At 40.3% G+C, this 17691-nt stretch overlaps 1 protein-coding gene across 2 annotated transcripts in view; it reads left to right on the top strand.

Moving 5' to 3' along the window:
* Positions 1-17691, top strand: part of BRF1 (BRF1 general transcription factor IIIB subunit) — a 236285-nt gene that overhangs the window by 119536 nt on the left and 99058 nt on the right. For both annotated transcript variants that reach the window (XM_084629960.1, XM_084629961.1), the window contains exons 8-11: positions 5745-5871; positions 9084-9123; positions 9214-9306; positions 10103-10381. In XM_084629960.1, coding sequence (XP_084486086.1) covers positions 5745-5871; positions 9084-9123; positions 9214-9306; positions 10103-10381 — 539 coding nt within the window. The remainder of the gene's footprint in view (positions 1-5744; positions 5872-9083; positions 9124-9213; positions 9307-10102; positions 10382-17691) is intronic.

Below are 17691 nucleotides of genomic sequence, written 5' to 3'. Positions count from 1 at the left end.
GTTTACTGTCTTTGATATCTTCTGTACAATAATTACAATTTATGAATACTGTCTTGGCCCTGATGCTGCAAACAGTTCCCTAAGTGCTTGACTTTCTGCATCTGAGTAGCTCCCTTAATGTAAGGTTAGGCTGTATTTCTATTCTTTTCATGGAAATCATATAGCGTATTCAAAGGGCAACCATTAAATTTCATAAGTGTATTTTAATTTCCAATATTAACAATGCAATCAATGTAATAAGATTCCAGGATTGTCACTCTGAAGTCTAGAATGTCTGTTGAGTCAGTGTGAAGTGATGGAAACAGCTGCAAGCATGGCTGAGAGCTCTTTCTGTTTAGAATGTCACCAGGTTCAGTCATCGCTGGGGTTTGCAGTCTGTCTAATTTTTAAGTTCTGAGACACTCTGATTTTATGAAATACACTTTTGCGGTAGCATGGCTTTCAGCTACTAGTGTTTTATAAAGTGCTCGAAACATTTCAGTTCTTGAAGTAACAAATTCCTTTTTTTAAAAAAAAAAGTTTGTTGGGACTTTTACATTGAAATTCCAAGAATCCAAAGGATAATTTGTGACGTCAATGGGATTACCACGTGTATTAAGTTAAGCACCAGTGTAAGTGTTTGCAGGGCTTTAAAGTTTACGATTAACAACTACATAAGTGTTAGAGCTTATAAGTATAAGCACATGTACAGGCATATACCTTTTCAAGGTGCTAATTTTTTAATACTAATGATATATTCACAAATATATATTTTAAAAAATATATGATCATCATAGTCTCAAGCCTGTGAAATATTAGACCATTGTCTTTAATAATAATAAAATATAGTATATTAGTTTATTACATAAGTAGTAGCGTGTAAAGTGTGTAACCATTTCTCTGATATCTGTGTTCAGTGCCTCTACAAAGTGGGGTGTATGTATGATATTGATGCATATATTGTGTGTGCATTTAAAAAAAGGATGATAATGTAAAAATAGACTGATTTATTTAGCAAACACCTTGTAATCATGTCTACCCAATCTATTGTATCACCTCTGAGCCAACTTGAAGTCTGAACCTGCCTCATGCTACTGAATACAATACTATGGGTCAACAATTCTGAAGGAAGCTCAGACAATAAATGATGGGGCACATATATTAATATTCTGAGACTTTACTAAAAGGCAAATCAGTTGACTAACTCTTCAGATTCTACAGATAGCCTCTCAAGTCAATCTGTTGCTCAAAATGTTAGTAATGATATTTCAACTTACAATTAATATTATATGGATGTGAAAAAATATTATTTAGAATTTTGAATTACTGTGTTAAATATTTCTTTGTAAAAAGAGATAATACAAATAGTAATTAAGCATCTCTGTATACCACGTAACTTACAATGCAGTTTTCCTTTGGTATCTGATATAATATTCTGAACTCTGATTTGCATCCGATGAAGTGAGCTATAGCTCACGAAAGCTTAAGCTCAAATAAATTGGTTAGTCTCTAAGGTGCCCCAAGTACTCCTTTTCTTTTTGCGAATACAGACTAACACTGCTGTTACTCTGAAATCTGATTCCTGTGTAACTCTTTCTCTTTTTGTTTATGTACTAAAATACCCTTTAAAACATTTTAAAAAGACAAGTTGTAATAGACAACATAAAATAAAATGTTAAAAGTACATATCCTGTGTATGCATCTTTAAAATTTCCCTCCAGAACCACAACGCTTTGTTCTTCTTTCCAAAGCTCCACCATTGCTACTCCAATGTGCCTTTCTTCCATGCTGTTCGCTCCCCAGAATTGGAGTCAGGCTTTTGTGTATGTATAGGCAGTCAGTCAGTTGGTCGTGTATTAGTACTGGAAATGTCTAAAAAAATGTTTCTGGCCCTCTTCAGTCCTTGATGGCAGCTTCAACTGATCCCCCCCCTCTTTGGGGAATAGGTGGGAGGAGTCTCATGGCCTTTCCTACCTTGTACATTCTATCCCTCTCAGATTTTGCATTTCCTGGAACTCTCAAAAGTGTTTGTAGTCTGTACTTTAAAAGCCCTTGAAAATTTGGTTTTCAGTGAGTGAACAGAAAAACTGAATTGCTAAGTGAGCAGCACTTGGGCATCCCCATCCTTCCTAGCTGTAGGTAGGGCTAAGAAATCCCCTGTGGAAGGTGTGCATAGGTGAAAAAATTTTAGTGCCCATAGCTGCGTGATGGCTGCCTTGGTTTCCTTCAGACTTGCCTTGTTTTTTATACTCCAGTAAGATCCACAAACCAAACCAAGTCTCAATAAAATTCCGCTGTTGTTGAGCTGTGTGCAACATTTCTGAACTGAACACAGAGGGAAAGTATATTTTTGTACATATGTGGATTGAACAAAAACAGCGGAACAGATTTTACTGTAACTTTTCCGGGGGGATAAAAGTATATGTGGGGGATGCCTGTTGGCACAGACCAAACTCTGGACAATTTTGGCCCCAAAGGAATTTGTTTTGAGATGGTTTGTCCTAAACCATTTAAAAAAAAAAGGGGGGGGGGTTGTGTTTTATTGGAAGTTGCATTTCAGCCTTAACTCTAGTGGTTGCTACTGCTTCTGCTACAAATAGAAAATAGTTGTCTGCCAAATTTCAGTTTTTAATGCCTTTTTTGACTTGGTGTCAAGACAAATAATATCTTAATTTGTACATCTACTTATTTTCCCTTTACACATAGCTTAAAACTGGCCACTCTGATCTAATTTTTCTTTAGATGAAAAGTGAAAACAAAATGAAAGTGAGATATAGTTTTATGTAGAATTTCATCTAGGAAGTAAATTTTATTATGACAATTTCATACACCCTTGAAATTTAACATGCAACAGTTAAGGTTGCATCAGTATTTCGTAACTGCAAAACTAATGTTGTCACGTGTTTTGCAGTATGGACTACAGTGTTTAGCAATTTGTGAACTTGATGGCTTATCTCAAACACTGACCAATTTGGTGAAAGGCTGATATCTTGTACATAATTTAAATAAATGTATAATGGTGAGATATTTCAAGCAGGTAGTTAAGGAAAGTAGTTACACTACTTTTTAGCTATATATAAATAAGTATGTGCACATGCAAGTGTGTGATATATAATATCTCCCTCTCTCTCTCACTACACATTCTCTGAAGACCTGATGCTGCAAGTTCCATACAGGTGCACCCATGTGGAACTGCTTGCAAGATTGGGCCTCAGGTAGCAACCGAATTTGGGGCAGGAACCAGGTGTATTTGTGTTTTGCACAGTACTTTGTTCAGTGGGGTCTGGTCCTGATTGTGGCGTCTGGACACTAATATAATAAGTATTTAGTATATGAATTTATGAACACTGTTCAGGCTGTGATAGAAAGGGTCATGTATAAGTGTTAACTACAAGAGGATGGCTGATCTTGTGGTTAAGGCACTGGACTAAGACTTGGGAGGTATGGGATCCGTTTCTGTGCTGCCTATCTGTGGCCTTGGGCAAGGCATTTAATCTCTCTGTGCCTCAGTTCCCATCTGTCAAATGGGGGTAATAATACTTTCTTTTTACCACCCTTTGCTTCTTTCCTACTTAGATTGTTAGCTCTTTGGCACAGGGACTGTCTCATGTTCTTTGTACAGTGCCTAGAACAATGGGGTTATGGGGGCTACAAGTAATATAAATAAGAATAATGCATAGAGGCATTGTGGTCTAGTGCTCTGTGTCCTTTGGCAAACCACTTAGCTAGAGCTGTCTGGAAAAATGGAATTACCATCCCGTGAAACATTTTCAGGTTTTGGAAGAATGTTCATCCCAGTTCAGGACAAAAAATGAAAAGCTGGACATTTTTCTTTGAACAAATTCTGAAAAATTCTATTTCAGGAGAACTGAAACAATATTTTTTGGCTTCCTGGCTGCCCATGTGGAAGGCACTTGTGAGTGGGAGAAAATGAAACTGACAAGAGCCTTCCTGGTTATCAGCTGGGGAGCTATCATTTTGCGTTCCCAAAGTAAATGTTTCCTAAAGGAACATCAAATTTCTTTGGCCAAATTTGAAATTTTCCAATGGAGAATTTCAATCTTGTGAAAAGGGCATTTTTGGCCTCCCCAAAATCATTCCACCAGCTCTACACTTTACTGCTCTGTCTCATTTTCTCCATCTGCAGAAAGTAGAGTAGTACTTAACCACCAAATGTTGAGACTGGTGGATGAAAATGCAACAAATTGGTCCTACGTAATTTCTTTTCTTTTGAAAGATTTCAGAGAGATTCTATATTCTTAACATAGTAACTTTTAAAATGGAACCACTGAACAAGTGCTAATTATATTATTACTATTTACTGTATATATTTACAAGTATTCATGTGTGTCATTTATTCAATGAACAAATGACCCCTTTTCTCCATTGCAGTCCATTGTCTTCTGTTTGGGAAGATGGGTTGTTTCAAAACTGTTGAAATTATATTATTTGTAGACCTGCTTTGTGTAAATTAATAGTAATGTTAATATACTAAGAATAATTTTAAGCTTATTCCTGTGCTATAATGATAAATACATATTTTAGTTTGGAAATTTGGTGAATTTTTATTAGGATTAATAACCCTGATTTAAGTCAGCCAGAAAGTAGGCATTTATTTCTCCATGTGGTTTTTCCAGTTATCACCTAGAGTGATTGTGCTGTTCCAGTCCAGAGCAATAGTCCCTCTAATTTTTTACGTTCATGTGCAGAATGAATTTTGTTATGTGCATCAATATGGAGGTGATATATGGTGGGGGTGGGGCCGAGGGGTTTGGAGTGTGGGAGGGGCTCAGGGTTAGGGTGCGGGGTGCGTGAGGGCTCTGTCTGGGGGTGCGGGCTCTGGGATGGGGCTGGGGATGAGGGGTTTGGGGTGTGGCAGGGGGCTCAGGGCTGAGGGTTAGGGCATGGGGGGGTAAGGGCTCCAGCTAGGGCTGAAGGCTCTGGGGTGGGGCTGGGGATGAAGGGTTCAGGGTGTGGGAGGGTGCTCAGAGCTGGGACAGAGGGTTGGGGTGTGGGGGATGCAGGCTCTGGGGTGGGGCAATAGATATGGGGCTTGGTGTGCAGACTGTCTCAAAGCTGCGGCAGGGAGAGAGGATTCTCCCCAGCCCTCTCTTGCTGCAGCAGTTCGGGGCCAGGGAAGAGGTGCCTCTCCCCGCCAGAGCTGGGGGAGAGGCACCTCTCCCCACCTGCATGGCCCTTGATAGCCTGCTGCGCAGCCACAGAGCTTAGAGGGAACTTAGGTCCAGAATCTCTCCTTGACAAAAACTTACTGTTTCTTACATACTGTATCTAATCAAAAGGCAGTTTTGTCATGTATTTGTCATGTCATTTATTTATTTATTTAGGAACAGATGAGACCATCAAAATCATTTTGATTTTTGTGTAGCCTAGTGGATAGGGCATGGATTGGGACTTAGTAGACCTGGGTTCTAGTCCCAGTTCTGCCACTGATCTGCTGGGTAACTTGGGGCAAGTTATTTCACCTTCCTGTGCCTCAGTTTTATTATCTGTAGAATGGGGATAATTATATTTATCTCCTTTGAAAAGTGCTGTATAAGAGCTGGGTGCTATTATTTTTTTTTATTATTTTATTTATTTATTTTATGATCTATTTATTTGTTTGAGCCACAGTCTCTTGGGATGACACGCTTAATCTTTAATTTAGCAGTTTGTCAACTTTTGTAAAACTGCTTGTTTAAAAAAGAATGTTCTAAAAGATACCACAATAAAATATTGTGTATTTTAATTTTATGTATATATGTTAGGCTTACAGAATTTGAAGATACACCAACGAGTCAGCTAACTATAGATGAATTTATGAAGATTGACTTGGAAGAGGAGTGCGATCCTCCTTCATTTACTGCTGGTCAAAGAAAATTAAAGATACAGGAGGTGAATTCTATCAATACTTTGTATTTGGAGCTGCTTGTGCTTCTGTCTCTGTTTTCATCTTTGGACTTGATAGTGTGCCATGCCATGACTGACCAATTTAACCTTAGCTATTCCTGCTTCTACCACCATATTCTCATGGGGAGGGTGGGAGGCATAGGTGGTGGCATCCACAAACAAACTTATATTTTTTTCTGTACTGGCTGGGAGATAGTCTCTAAGGTGCCACAAGTACTCCTGTTGGTTTTAATGTGTGGCTAACTCATTTATTTGAGCATAAGCTTTCGTGGGCTACAGCTCTCCATCGGATGCATAGAATGGAACTTATACACACATACAGAGAACGTGAAAGCTTATGCTCAAACAAATTGGTTAGTCTCTAATACTAACAGAGCTGCTACTCTGAAACCTGACATTAAAACCAGCCACATATTAAAAGGTGCGGTAAGATTTCTTCCACACCATTTTCACTAACTCCTCCAGAGAATCGGACTCATCCAGATTCCTGTCAATAGTAGCCATAAATAGTAATTAGTAGATTACTATAAATAGATTCCATAAATAGATTCCTGTCAATAGTAGCCCTTCTTTTGAGGGCCCAAACCATATCTGCAGTCTTAGCCAACCACTGCAAGAACAGGGGAAAGGGCAAAGTCACTGCTTAGCTCAGTGCAAATCCGGGGAAGTTGGTGATTAAATATCATGGCAACAGCTGTACTTCTGTTTTTAGTAAAACTACTTATTTTTGCAAGGCATTTACTGCTGAGCACCTAATTTTTATATTGTGGATTCAGGGTTCAGTACCCCATGACCAGTCTTCATCCCCACTGGGAAGACGATGTTGGCATGGGTGCCAGATCTCCATTCTGAGCATGGTTCTCTTAACTACTTTTTTGTAGTTGCGTCCTGCCTACCTGCTCTGCATGAGTCTTTCCACTATGCTCGCCACCTCATACTAGTGTCAAGATTCTTTTTCCTTACAAAATTGGGGCCTCTCATTCGACCAGCTAAGCTGATTTTGTTGCATGTGAACCTTGAGGAGCTGCCTGATTTTTGCTCCTCTCATATGTGCTACATTCACTCTTCTACCCTACTTAGCAAAGGTCACAGCTGGAAAAGTACTTGTTTGTTAATTGGATCAAAAAATGTTGCAAATGTTGTTCTTGCTAGCGACACCCTTGGTTAGGAAATGAGGCATTACTTAAAATTTTGTCTAACTTCTTGTTATACAAAAATAAAATACTGGTGTTAACACTAATCAGATTGCATAGAATTTGTTTCGTGATACAACATGCAGTACTTGAAAGACTGGTTTTATGTGTGGCTTAGTTCATTTGAGGAATACTGGCTTGACAAGTATTTTATATGAAAATATTCTGTAACCGTCCTAAATGTCGTTTCAAGTTATTTGCTATTGAAAGTGAACATCCTTAATATTGGTAATGTTATGATGTCCTCTGGAGATTTTACACAAAAGCCTGGTTAGACATTGTGGGTCATATTTTTAGACCTCAGTCTTCACTTACATTCCTGCCCACGCACATCTGTTGGTGGTGGTTTCCTGCCATAGCTTGTTCATGTAGTGGTGGTAGGTTCTAACTTCTGCAGCCATGTGGGCTTTGTGTGTGCAGATTCTGTTACTTGTGTACACTATTGTTAGCATTGAAATAGTGTGCCTGTTCAGGGGAGGGATGTGTTTACTCACATGTGGAGACCAAGAGGAGGTCCCACTAAAAGTCTGTCAGCAGATAAACGTTGCCATGAAATAGAGCATGGCTTTTTGAGAAATAGCCAATTAATAATCATATGCACCAGATTGGTTTTATTAGTATAGTTACATAGAGGAGTATGTTATGTGTGTGCTCTAGATGATTTTTAAAAATATCAGTTATATATGGAGATGCTAGAGTACAGTTGACAGATAGTGTCAGTAAGGTTGACAGTTGAAAGCTAGTGCTCCAAAGTTTTGCAATTACTGGTTTTTTTTTATTTTCATTTATTTTTAATTTGTAACGTTTGAATGAAATACATTTATAATCTGAACACTACATTCTTCAAAGTTCTTGAGTACTTACAACTCCCATTTATGCTGTGGATGTTGTGTACCTCTGAGAATCACCCAAAATGGGTTTTGTCCTCTATTATAAAATATTTTAGTATTTTTTGGCACCATCAGAGAGCACATACATGTATCCAGGTAATTTGCAATAAACAAGAAAGAGAGGGTCAAATTCTCTTCACTTACGTGAGTGTAGACAATGAAGTTGCTTCAGGTTCACACAGAATCGAGTTTGTTGAAATGGAGGCTTGCTTCTTCTTAGCACATCTTTTTGCCTAATGTTGAATTTGTGACTTAGTATGTTGGAGTGAAATTAATATACTGTTACAAACACAGGATTATTACTTAACCGCAGGATCAGTTTGTATAAAATACTATATTTAGTGTTAAAATACAGTTTGTACAAAACATGACCGCATCCTGTTTTAAGATGCGATATTCTGGACCACAATGTTAGAATTCGGAAGTATTTTCGTACGAGAAACAAGCTGGACTGTGAGGAGGAGGAGAGTCCCTGTTTAAACACAGGTATCTGAAATACTAGACTGAGAAATACAAGAATGACTGTTAACATTAGGATGTTTCTCGGAGGCTGGATTTTTTTGGTCCACCATGTTCACTTTGAGCTGCTTATGGCCACGGATTTCCCCTAGGAGAATTCCCCTTGTGTAAGGGAAATCTCTTCCAATGCAACTGAGCTCCCCTATAGCTGATCGTCTGCTAGCATTAACTCCATTATGGACTTTACGATGGTGATGGAAGTTAGAGTAGGCACCCAGCTTCTGCAACTTCTCCTGGGGGTGGGTGGCCAAGAATCAGGGAGCTGCAACTGCAGCTGCTATTCTCCACTATGTCTGAGCTGTGCTTGGATAGAGGGGAGAGTCGGTGCCTCATTTTAGGTGAGACAGTGTGAAAGTTCCTCTCTGTCAGGTTGAGATATAGGTTTAATCAGTACTTTATTTCAAACAATATTTTGATACTTGTCTTTTGTCTGTCTGGTCTGTCCTAGATTACGAACACTTTATGGAAGAAATGTACATTACCATCTTTCTATAGTACCATGTGTATTTAAGTTTCTTAATAGAGGAACAGATATTAAAATGATTTAATCGTAGCATATTCATATTTCATTCTGTTACTCATTTTTTCTTTTCAGCTTGAGAAAGCGCTGTCAAAAAAGCTTGAAGATGTTGAAGGTACAAGTCCCATTCAATACACTGTATCACTTGGCTACACCAAATAACATGAATGGTTTCTGAACTTTTATTTTTATTTAATTGCCACAGGTGAAATATCAATTTACCAAGATGAAATAGAGAATGAATTAGAAAATAGTAGGCCAAAGGCAAAAGGAGTATTAGCAAATTTGACTAAAGATGGTAAGTATATAAAAGACGATGAATATTTTAAAAGTAGCAATGGGGGTCAAATCCTACTCACGTTATTTTGTATGATCTTTTATTATGCTATATACTGCTCCATTTCTTTGTTGTGTATTTATATATATGCAGTTTCATACATTATGCAGTGAAAAGTTGGGTGCAACAAAACATTTAAGTCTTGACTTAGACTGGAGTTCTCTGAGGAATGGAATGCATATTGCCAGCCCACAAAATACCATGCTTCAAATATCAGACATCAACTTGAGTAGTACTGGAATTTACCAAAATTGTATACATTTTAAAAAATAGAACTATTGTAATGGCATGCATGGCTGTGACAAATTACTCTCAAGTGCAATTTAACAGGGGTGGTGTTGGTACTTCAGGTTAGCATGAAATTTACCCCAAACCAGTGGGCATGTACCTTTGTGCCTCTGTATTCCCACACAGAAGGTTTTCACAGTACTGTTTATAGGTTGAATATTAGCCTTAATTATCATGACAAGTATTTAGCTCTTATTACTAGAACTACTTACTTGCAGTATTATTGCACAATAGAAGCAATTTTAACTTATTATTTTCAGAAGAGACATATTTTAAACGCTAAAGCAATGATTTTAAAGCACATCTGGAAATTCCGTATATTCATACAATGTACTGAAATACTCTCTGTTCTTCTGCAGATTGTTCTCTAATGGTTTTTATTTTTTTAAGTGAGCTGCTCTTCATGTACTTAGTTTAGTAACAGATGGTATGAAGTTATTTGATTTCCCCCCCTCTCCCCCCATTACAGAATCTATAGAAGATAATACTGCTAGCGTATTTGGAGAGGAAGAGGCAGAAGATGAAGAACTGGAAGCAGCTGCTAATCATTTAAACAAGGACTTTTGTAATGAACTTCTCGATAAAGATAGATTAAAGAAAAATGAAGGGAGAGAATGCAAAAATGGAAATGAAACTCCTGTATGGCCACCTGCACTAGAATCTCTGCTTGGCCCACTCCCTACTGCTGCCAGCCTTGGGATAACAGAGTCTATACAAGAGTGTATATCCCCTAAGGATCGAGACCACAGTAAGTACAAGATTAATGTAAGCCGAAATTTAAAATAGAAATGTCAGACTTATGCAAACTGTTGTGGTTTCACTGTTTAATTTCCAGTTACTTGCATGGTTGTTGACATAGGAATTCTATGAAATGTAAATGTTATAGGAAGAGTGTAGAGACATAGGAATTTGCAATCTTGATCAGACCAGTGGTTCAACTGGTCAAATATTTTGTATTTGACACTGGCCAGTACCAGAAGTTGCTCAGGAAGGTTCAGGATTTATATCCCTTAAACGTAGTAAAACAGATTTACCTTGATATGATAGCTGATATGGATATTTCAAACAATGCAGTCATTATGTTGTTTTATTTGATACTTCCAATTAGCAATGTGTAACAAGTGGATTTTTTCTTTATAAGTATAATTGGAAATGAAAATCTTAAATACCCGTGTTCTAGGTAACTTTTTTTTAGTTCAAAAGAGACGCAACATTTTTCAGGAAATACTTTATTGGAGTCAAACAAGGAAGCTGTCTCCTTTTGCTCTTAGTCAAGAATCAGTCTATTATATTTAATTCATTCTTCAGTGGTTTGTAAAGTTGCAAATGTTCAAAATACTTGGCATACAATATAGCGTATGCTTTTCCCCCCTTGATATACATTTTTGTTAATATCTTGTTTGGCATGTTCCATTTCGTTTTCTCTGATCCCTGAAACCTTTTTATAGAATGGCACTCGAATGGACAGCATTAGCTGAATTGAACAATTGAAAATTTCTATTTTGCATGAGTTACAGAAGGCTACTACACACAACCAATGATTCAAGGAGGTGTGTTTGCCTTTTTATATGTAAACTGAAACTCTATGGAGCATTTTTTTCCCCTTCATGAATCTCAGATCTGAACATATTTGGTGAGAATCTCATTTTTTTCTATATTACAGTACATTTTCTGTTCCATAAAGCTTATCTGTCTTTGAATCTGTTCAGTCAGCAGATTCAATGAGTAGATCCAACTAAATGGACTGTGTCTTAATTTAGCTCTTATAACAGTTTATGTGAGTTATTCAAGATAGATGCTATCCTACTCCACAGCTAGACTGAAGGACCACACAAAATCAACCTTATACCATTTTACTGCTCATGTCACAGAACTGCAGCGGATGAGTATAATTTATTTTCCCATATTATGCACAAGCTAAATGATGTAGAAAAAATTGATTGTTTAATTAAAATTAATGGTGGGAGGAATAGATGGCTCACACTATTGGGATATGCATCACTTCACCTCAAAATCAGTGGTTCAGATCTAACAGAGGTCAGTAGTAGCTGAAAATTGTTGCTGTCTGATGGTTGTTCAATGACCTCTGAAAAACAAGTCTGTGGTTTCAGTCCAGTTCCCAGTGAACATGTCCGTATAATGAAAACCTCAATTGGCACTGTCATTGGCAATTTTAATGGAGGGTCCAAGGACTGAATGAATTTACAGATGGAACTAATCTGTCACTCCCAGATATGTTCCTCCAAGTCGGGCTTGAGGTTTGTGGGCAAAGAAATATATGGCAGCTTGGTCTGTGACTGCCCCTGTGTTCTACCGGTTCTGTAAAAAAAAATAGAGGTCTATGGTCTTTGGGGCTGCCAGATTCATTTAATTTTTACAAGTGATCAACTGGGTTTTGGTATGTTTATTTTAAAAAAATATCCCTCTGGAAAATCCCAACTCCATTGTGACAGGGATTCAAATTTCCTTTATGTAGTATACCCAGAATGAATAAAAGATTAAATTTAGGTGTTACAGTGGGTTATTGTTTTGGTTGTAGTCTTTAGTCCTTCCCAAAGCTGATTCTTTTGGGTTGCAGGGGCCATATGTAAATCTCTAGCTTCGAGGGAAGGATATCTCCCATCCTCCTCACCCCAATTACCTTCCTTCTCCAAAAATCTCTGGTGTAGGTCCCCTTAAAGATCTTTTACTTGGCTTTTGCATGTGATATGTCAACTTATGATTGTGTCTGTTTCAGCTGTTTGAGGAAATATCTCACTGATGCAGCAGCAGTAGAAGACTCCCCAGAAACTGATAGTATAGACCAGTCTTAAATGCAATGCTTAGATATTGAAGGACATTTAGGGTTATTCCCCAATCTGCAATTGTCAATGCAATATATGTGTGAATTTTTTATGGAAAGCACAGTATTTGAGTGAATTTGCATCACAAAGAGAGCACACTAGGTTACTGCATTAATGCAGTTAAGAGGCAGTATAATGCTCAATAGAAGCGATGCATTAGATTGTATTGTCTCTAAAAATACTTTAATCAGGAGGGACATTTCAGTTGGGTTTCTTTTTGAGTGTTTACAGTTGCTTCTATCTTGTTGATTTTTTTATTATACAAGGTATTAATCATAGAATCCTGCCCAAGGCTGATTCTTTTGCTTTGGATCTGGCTATTTTAATTATCTTAAAAGTTTCTTAGAAAACCCAGATTCTCCTTGTTGAATATCTTATCAGTAGCAATGAAGTACATGCTCCTGCGTACTAAATGAAAACATGAATTCACCCACAATGAGGCTTTGTGTATACCCTGTTTGTATATTTTAGTGAAATGCTTATAATTTGTAAAAGGAAGGGGATACTATATTCTGTGAATGCTGATCATGCTGTTCTAAACCATAAAGACGAGTTTATTACAGAACTCATGAGCATTGAAGTCCTGAGTGAATTGTGTTGTATCATAGCTACCCAACAGATGCTGGAAATGGAGAAGATCTGGTAGGTCAGCCAGTACATTTCTCTGCCAAGGCAGGATTTTCACTTGTAACATATTTTCTAGAATTTTGTTCATTCTAGTTTTAAATACCCCAAATAATAGGGTTTCCACTATTCTCTGGGAGATTGTCGTAGTCAAATACCAAAGACTTTATTTTCAAAGCATTTTTTCTGGTATTCTATATAAAATTTCTCTTTGTAATTTATTTTCCATTACTCCTACTTACGTCCCTTTGTACCACCCTAAATAACTCATCATCTTCCTTAGTATTTACAGCCTTCATACATTTGTAGGCTATTATCCTGTCCTCCCCTTGTTGTCATTTAGCACAAGTTGTGCTTGTCTCAAAATATTTTGGCCAAGATGGAAAGTGAGAAAGGATTGAAACTAAGTGCGGCAGAGGGAAAATGCAAGGCTTAAGTTGTATGCCAAATTCATACAAATTATCTTTGGTATGCTCGTTGGTATATCGTAAATTTTCATGAGCAGTCATTGTAGGGCTACATTAGCAAACAGTGTAGTGTGAGCAGGTGGTAACATGCAGCTGCACCTCCTCATAAAAGTAAACATCTTTTATAATCAAAAATAACTTTTGCAAGTACCATCTTGTGCCTACCCGAGCGAAGTGACTGTAAAGTACAGATTAAAAAAAAAAAATCTATGGCAAAGTTTTTGTGCTCCCTGTTACTGACAACCAATTGTTTGTCATTTACATACATTTCCCTTGTATTTATGCCTTCATTCGTACTATTGATCTCATCCAGTACACACTGAAGTCAGAGAATCTTTCCATTGACATCAGTGGGTGTTGAATAAGGCCCTATGTAAACAGCTACCCCAAACAATGGCCTTTGTAACAAAAAATGAACTAATATTAACTCTATTTTGTTTTCTTCTTATTTTGTCATCTTTTTGTCTCTTACATTTTGTTTAAATGTCATACAAAAGAAACTCGCTAACAAGACTTAAAAATTAATAGATTAGTAATTCAAGGGAATTAAACATTAAAAACATTGGGTTTGTTTAGTCTGGAGAAAAGAAGACTGAGGGGGACATAACAGTTTTCAGGTACATCAGATTGTTACAAGGAGGAGGGAGAAAAATTGTTCTCCTTAACCACTGAGCTTAGGACAAGAAGAAATGGGTTTAAATTGCAGCAAGGGCGGTTTAGGTTGGACATTAGGAAAAACTTCCTAACTGTTAGGGTGATTAAGCACTGGAATAAATTGCCTAGGGAGGCTAGACAAAGAGCAGGTTAGACAAACACCTGTCAGGGATGGTCTAGATCAGTGGTACTCAATCCGCGGCCCAGTTAGCACACAGTTGCGGCTCAGCTGAAGTCCTGAGTGAATTGTGTTGTACACAGCTGCTGTATGCTAAAGGCTGCTGGGCCTGTGGGTCGGGGCTGTGGGCTTCCCCACCACCTGGTGTGGTGGGGTCTAGGGCCCTGGCTGTCCTGCCCCATACAGCGGAGTCTGCGCTTGGGGCTGCCAGGCCACCGTGCTCTGCACAGTGGGGTCTGGGCTCGGGGCTGTGCCGCCCTGCTGCCAGGCGGCATCTGGCGGTGTCCGGGGTCGGGGCTGCCGCATGGAGGGGTCAGGGTAGGGGCTGCCCTGCACCTTGGGTCTGTTCCTGGTCCAACTCTGTGGGCGGGCTGGGGCTTTGGGCATAGGGGTGTGTAGGGGAGTTTGGGGTGGGGTGCTGTGGTTCTTAACCTGTGGCCCATAATGATAAATAGGTTGAGAACTACTGTTCTAGATAATACTTAGTCCTGCCATGAGTGCAGGGGACTGGACTAAATGACCTCTTGAGGTCCCCTCCAGTCCTATGATTATGAAGTGCTGTTAAATCGTAATTACTTACATATGAAAAATAAAGCTACTAATTTATTGTCCCATGTTATTTTAAATATACGTGGTCATCAGGTTGACCAATTATGTTCCCAGTCCCAACTATTCTTTCTTTATCTCTGATTTAAGCATGCAATTGTTTTGATGGCTTTAAGCACCTCCTGTTGAAAGTATTAAAATGTGTGATCACTTAGGTGCACAATTGCTAGATTTATCTATGCAACACAGGGAAATCATTTTAAGAATTTGCCTTTAATGTATTCCCTGTATGGGAGCATCTCATTGGAAACTTTTCTGTGGAAGGACTTGTATCTTTACAATTTTTGAGAAGTGGGTGATACATCTTTATGCAAGCAAACCTTTCAAACCTAACCACCTATAATTCATGTATTTGGCAGTCTTGATAGACTATTGTATCTGTGATTGAGCCTTCCTTATGTTGTTAATGAGATGTGAAGATCTTGCTGCAGACAGTATGATAATGTCAGGTTTCAGAGTAGCAGCTGTGTTCGTCTGTAACCGCAAAAAGAACAGGAGTACTTGTAAAAAGAAAAGGAGGACTTGTGGCACCTTAGAGACTAACAAATTTATTTGAGCATAAACTTTCGTGAGCTACAGCTCACTTCATCGAATGCATTCAGTGGAAAATACAGTGGGGAGATTTGTATACATAGAGAACATGAAACAATGGGTGTTAACCATACACACTGTAAGGAGAGTGATCACTTAAGATGAGCTATTACCAGCAGGAGAGCGGGCGGGGGCAGGGGAGAGGGGCAAGACCTTTTGTAGTGATAATCAAGGTGGGCCGTTTCCAGCAGTTGACAAGAACATCTGAGGAATGTGGGGGGAGGAGGGGGGAATAAACATGGGGAAATAGTTTTACTTTGTGTAATGACCCATCCACTCCCAGTCTCTATTCAAGCCTAAGTTAATTGTATCCAGTTTGCAAATTAATTCCAATTCAGCAGTCTCTCCTTGGAGTCTGTTTTTGAAGTTTTTTTTGTTGAAGAATTGCCACTTTTAGGTCTGTAATCGAGTGACCAAAGAGATTGAAGTGTTCTAATGGCGTGGCTAATGTGATTAGGTCCTATGATGGTGTTACTTGATTAAATATGTGGACAGAGTTGGCATCGGGCTTTGTTGCAAGGATAGGTTCCAGGGTTAGTGTTTTTATTGTGTGGTGTGTGGTTGCTGGAGAGTATTTGCTTCAGGTTCGGGGGTTGTCTGTAAGCGAGGACTGGTCTGTCTCCCAAGATCTGTGAGAGTGAGGGATCATTTTTCAGGATAGATTGCTTTGCATGCAGATTTAGGTACCAGCAGTCCACAGGTGGCAGGTATCAAAGGCAGGGGAAGGCTAAGCCTACTCAAATAGCCTGCATGGCCCCACCCCCAGTCCCCCTCCTGCTTCTCGCTGCGCTCTGCTGCAGCTCTTCCTTCCCATGTAGCTGGGACCCGGGGCCAATGGTGCCGGAACCGGGGGGGGGGGGGGGGGGAAGGGAGGGAGCCATAGCCCTCCCACTTTTTGAAAGTAGACAGGCCTGACCCGTCCACTTTTTCACCAGGGCAGACCCTGCCCCCTTGCCCTCCTCTTGTGCCTGAAGCCCCGGCCAGGCCAGGCAAGTGCGGAGCCCTTCTGGGCAGCCCTCACCGGCAGCTGTGGGGAGCCATGGTGGACCCTCCACCTGCCCGGGGGTACAGAAGGAGGGTCTGTGACTCCATGCCGGCTCCCCACAGCTGCTTGCACAGCTCTTCCTGACCCGGCTCTGGCTGGGCAGGGGCAGGCCGGGCCTTGGAGCCGCAGCCCGGCTACAGTAGGAGCTATGCGGGCAGCTGTGAGGAGTCGCGGACCTGCCACAGGCGGGCGGGGTGCCCCCCCGGAGCTGTGTCGGGGAGAGCTGCGCAAGCAGCTGTGGGGAGCCTGGGTTCCTCCACCTGCCCTGGGTGGGAGACCTGGGACACAGTCAGGGGGCTGCTTTTGCCTCCACGTGGGCCCCGCCCACACTTTTGGAAGGGCTCTGGTGCCCTTGCCCTGGGCACTACTGGGGGCTGGCCTGCAGCCAAGGACTCAGGGTGGCTGGAACCGGTGTTCGTGCCACCCGACACTCCGGGGCTGGGGGTCATGCTGCCTGCTCACCCACCATGCTGGGGGCTGTGCTCAGCTGCCTGCCCACCCGCCCACTCGGCACTGGGGGGACAGGTGCTCAGGCGGCCCAGGACTGGTGGGGGTAGGAGGGACGGCTCTGGTGGTGGAAGGGGAGTGGGAGGGGTAGGGCCCTGGACAGAAGGGGTGGGCCGGCCAGGGACTAGCCTCACCAAGTCCGTGTTCACCCGCTGCCCATGCTGGAGTCTTTGATATAAGTTACAGATGCATGATTTTCTTTCTTAACAGTCTATGTGAGTTTTATGTAAATCTTGTGTACAGTGTATATAATTTTACACTAAAAACACCAGTGCACCCCTGTCTACACAAACAGCTGTGTGCACATTTTCATTGAAGAATCTTACATATTTCTGAAAGACTGAGATGTTAGTTGCTAGCCAGGGGTGGCTGTAGAACTCGTTCTTCCCTCACTGATGCTGCAGCTCAGGTTGGAGAAGAATCTGTTCCAAATGAGGACCTCAACTCAGTCCCCCCTAAGCACCCAAGAGGTACATGCCTCAGAGGCTGTGCGTCCCCACACCAGCTTGCATCAGTACAGCTTTCAGGAGGTGGGAAGAAACA

Source organism: Lepidochelys olivacea (genome assembly GCF_965140295.1).
Source record: "Lepidochelys olivacea isolate rLepOli2 genome assembly, chromosome: 6".
NCBI lineage: Eukaryota > Metazoa > Chordata > Testudines > Cheloniidae > Lepidochelys > Lepidochelys olivacea.
Note: the sequence above shows the minus strand (reverse complement) of the source record. Positions and strands in the feature narration are given on the sequence as shown.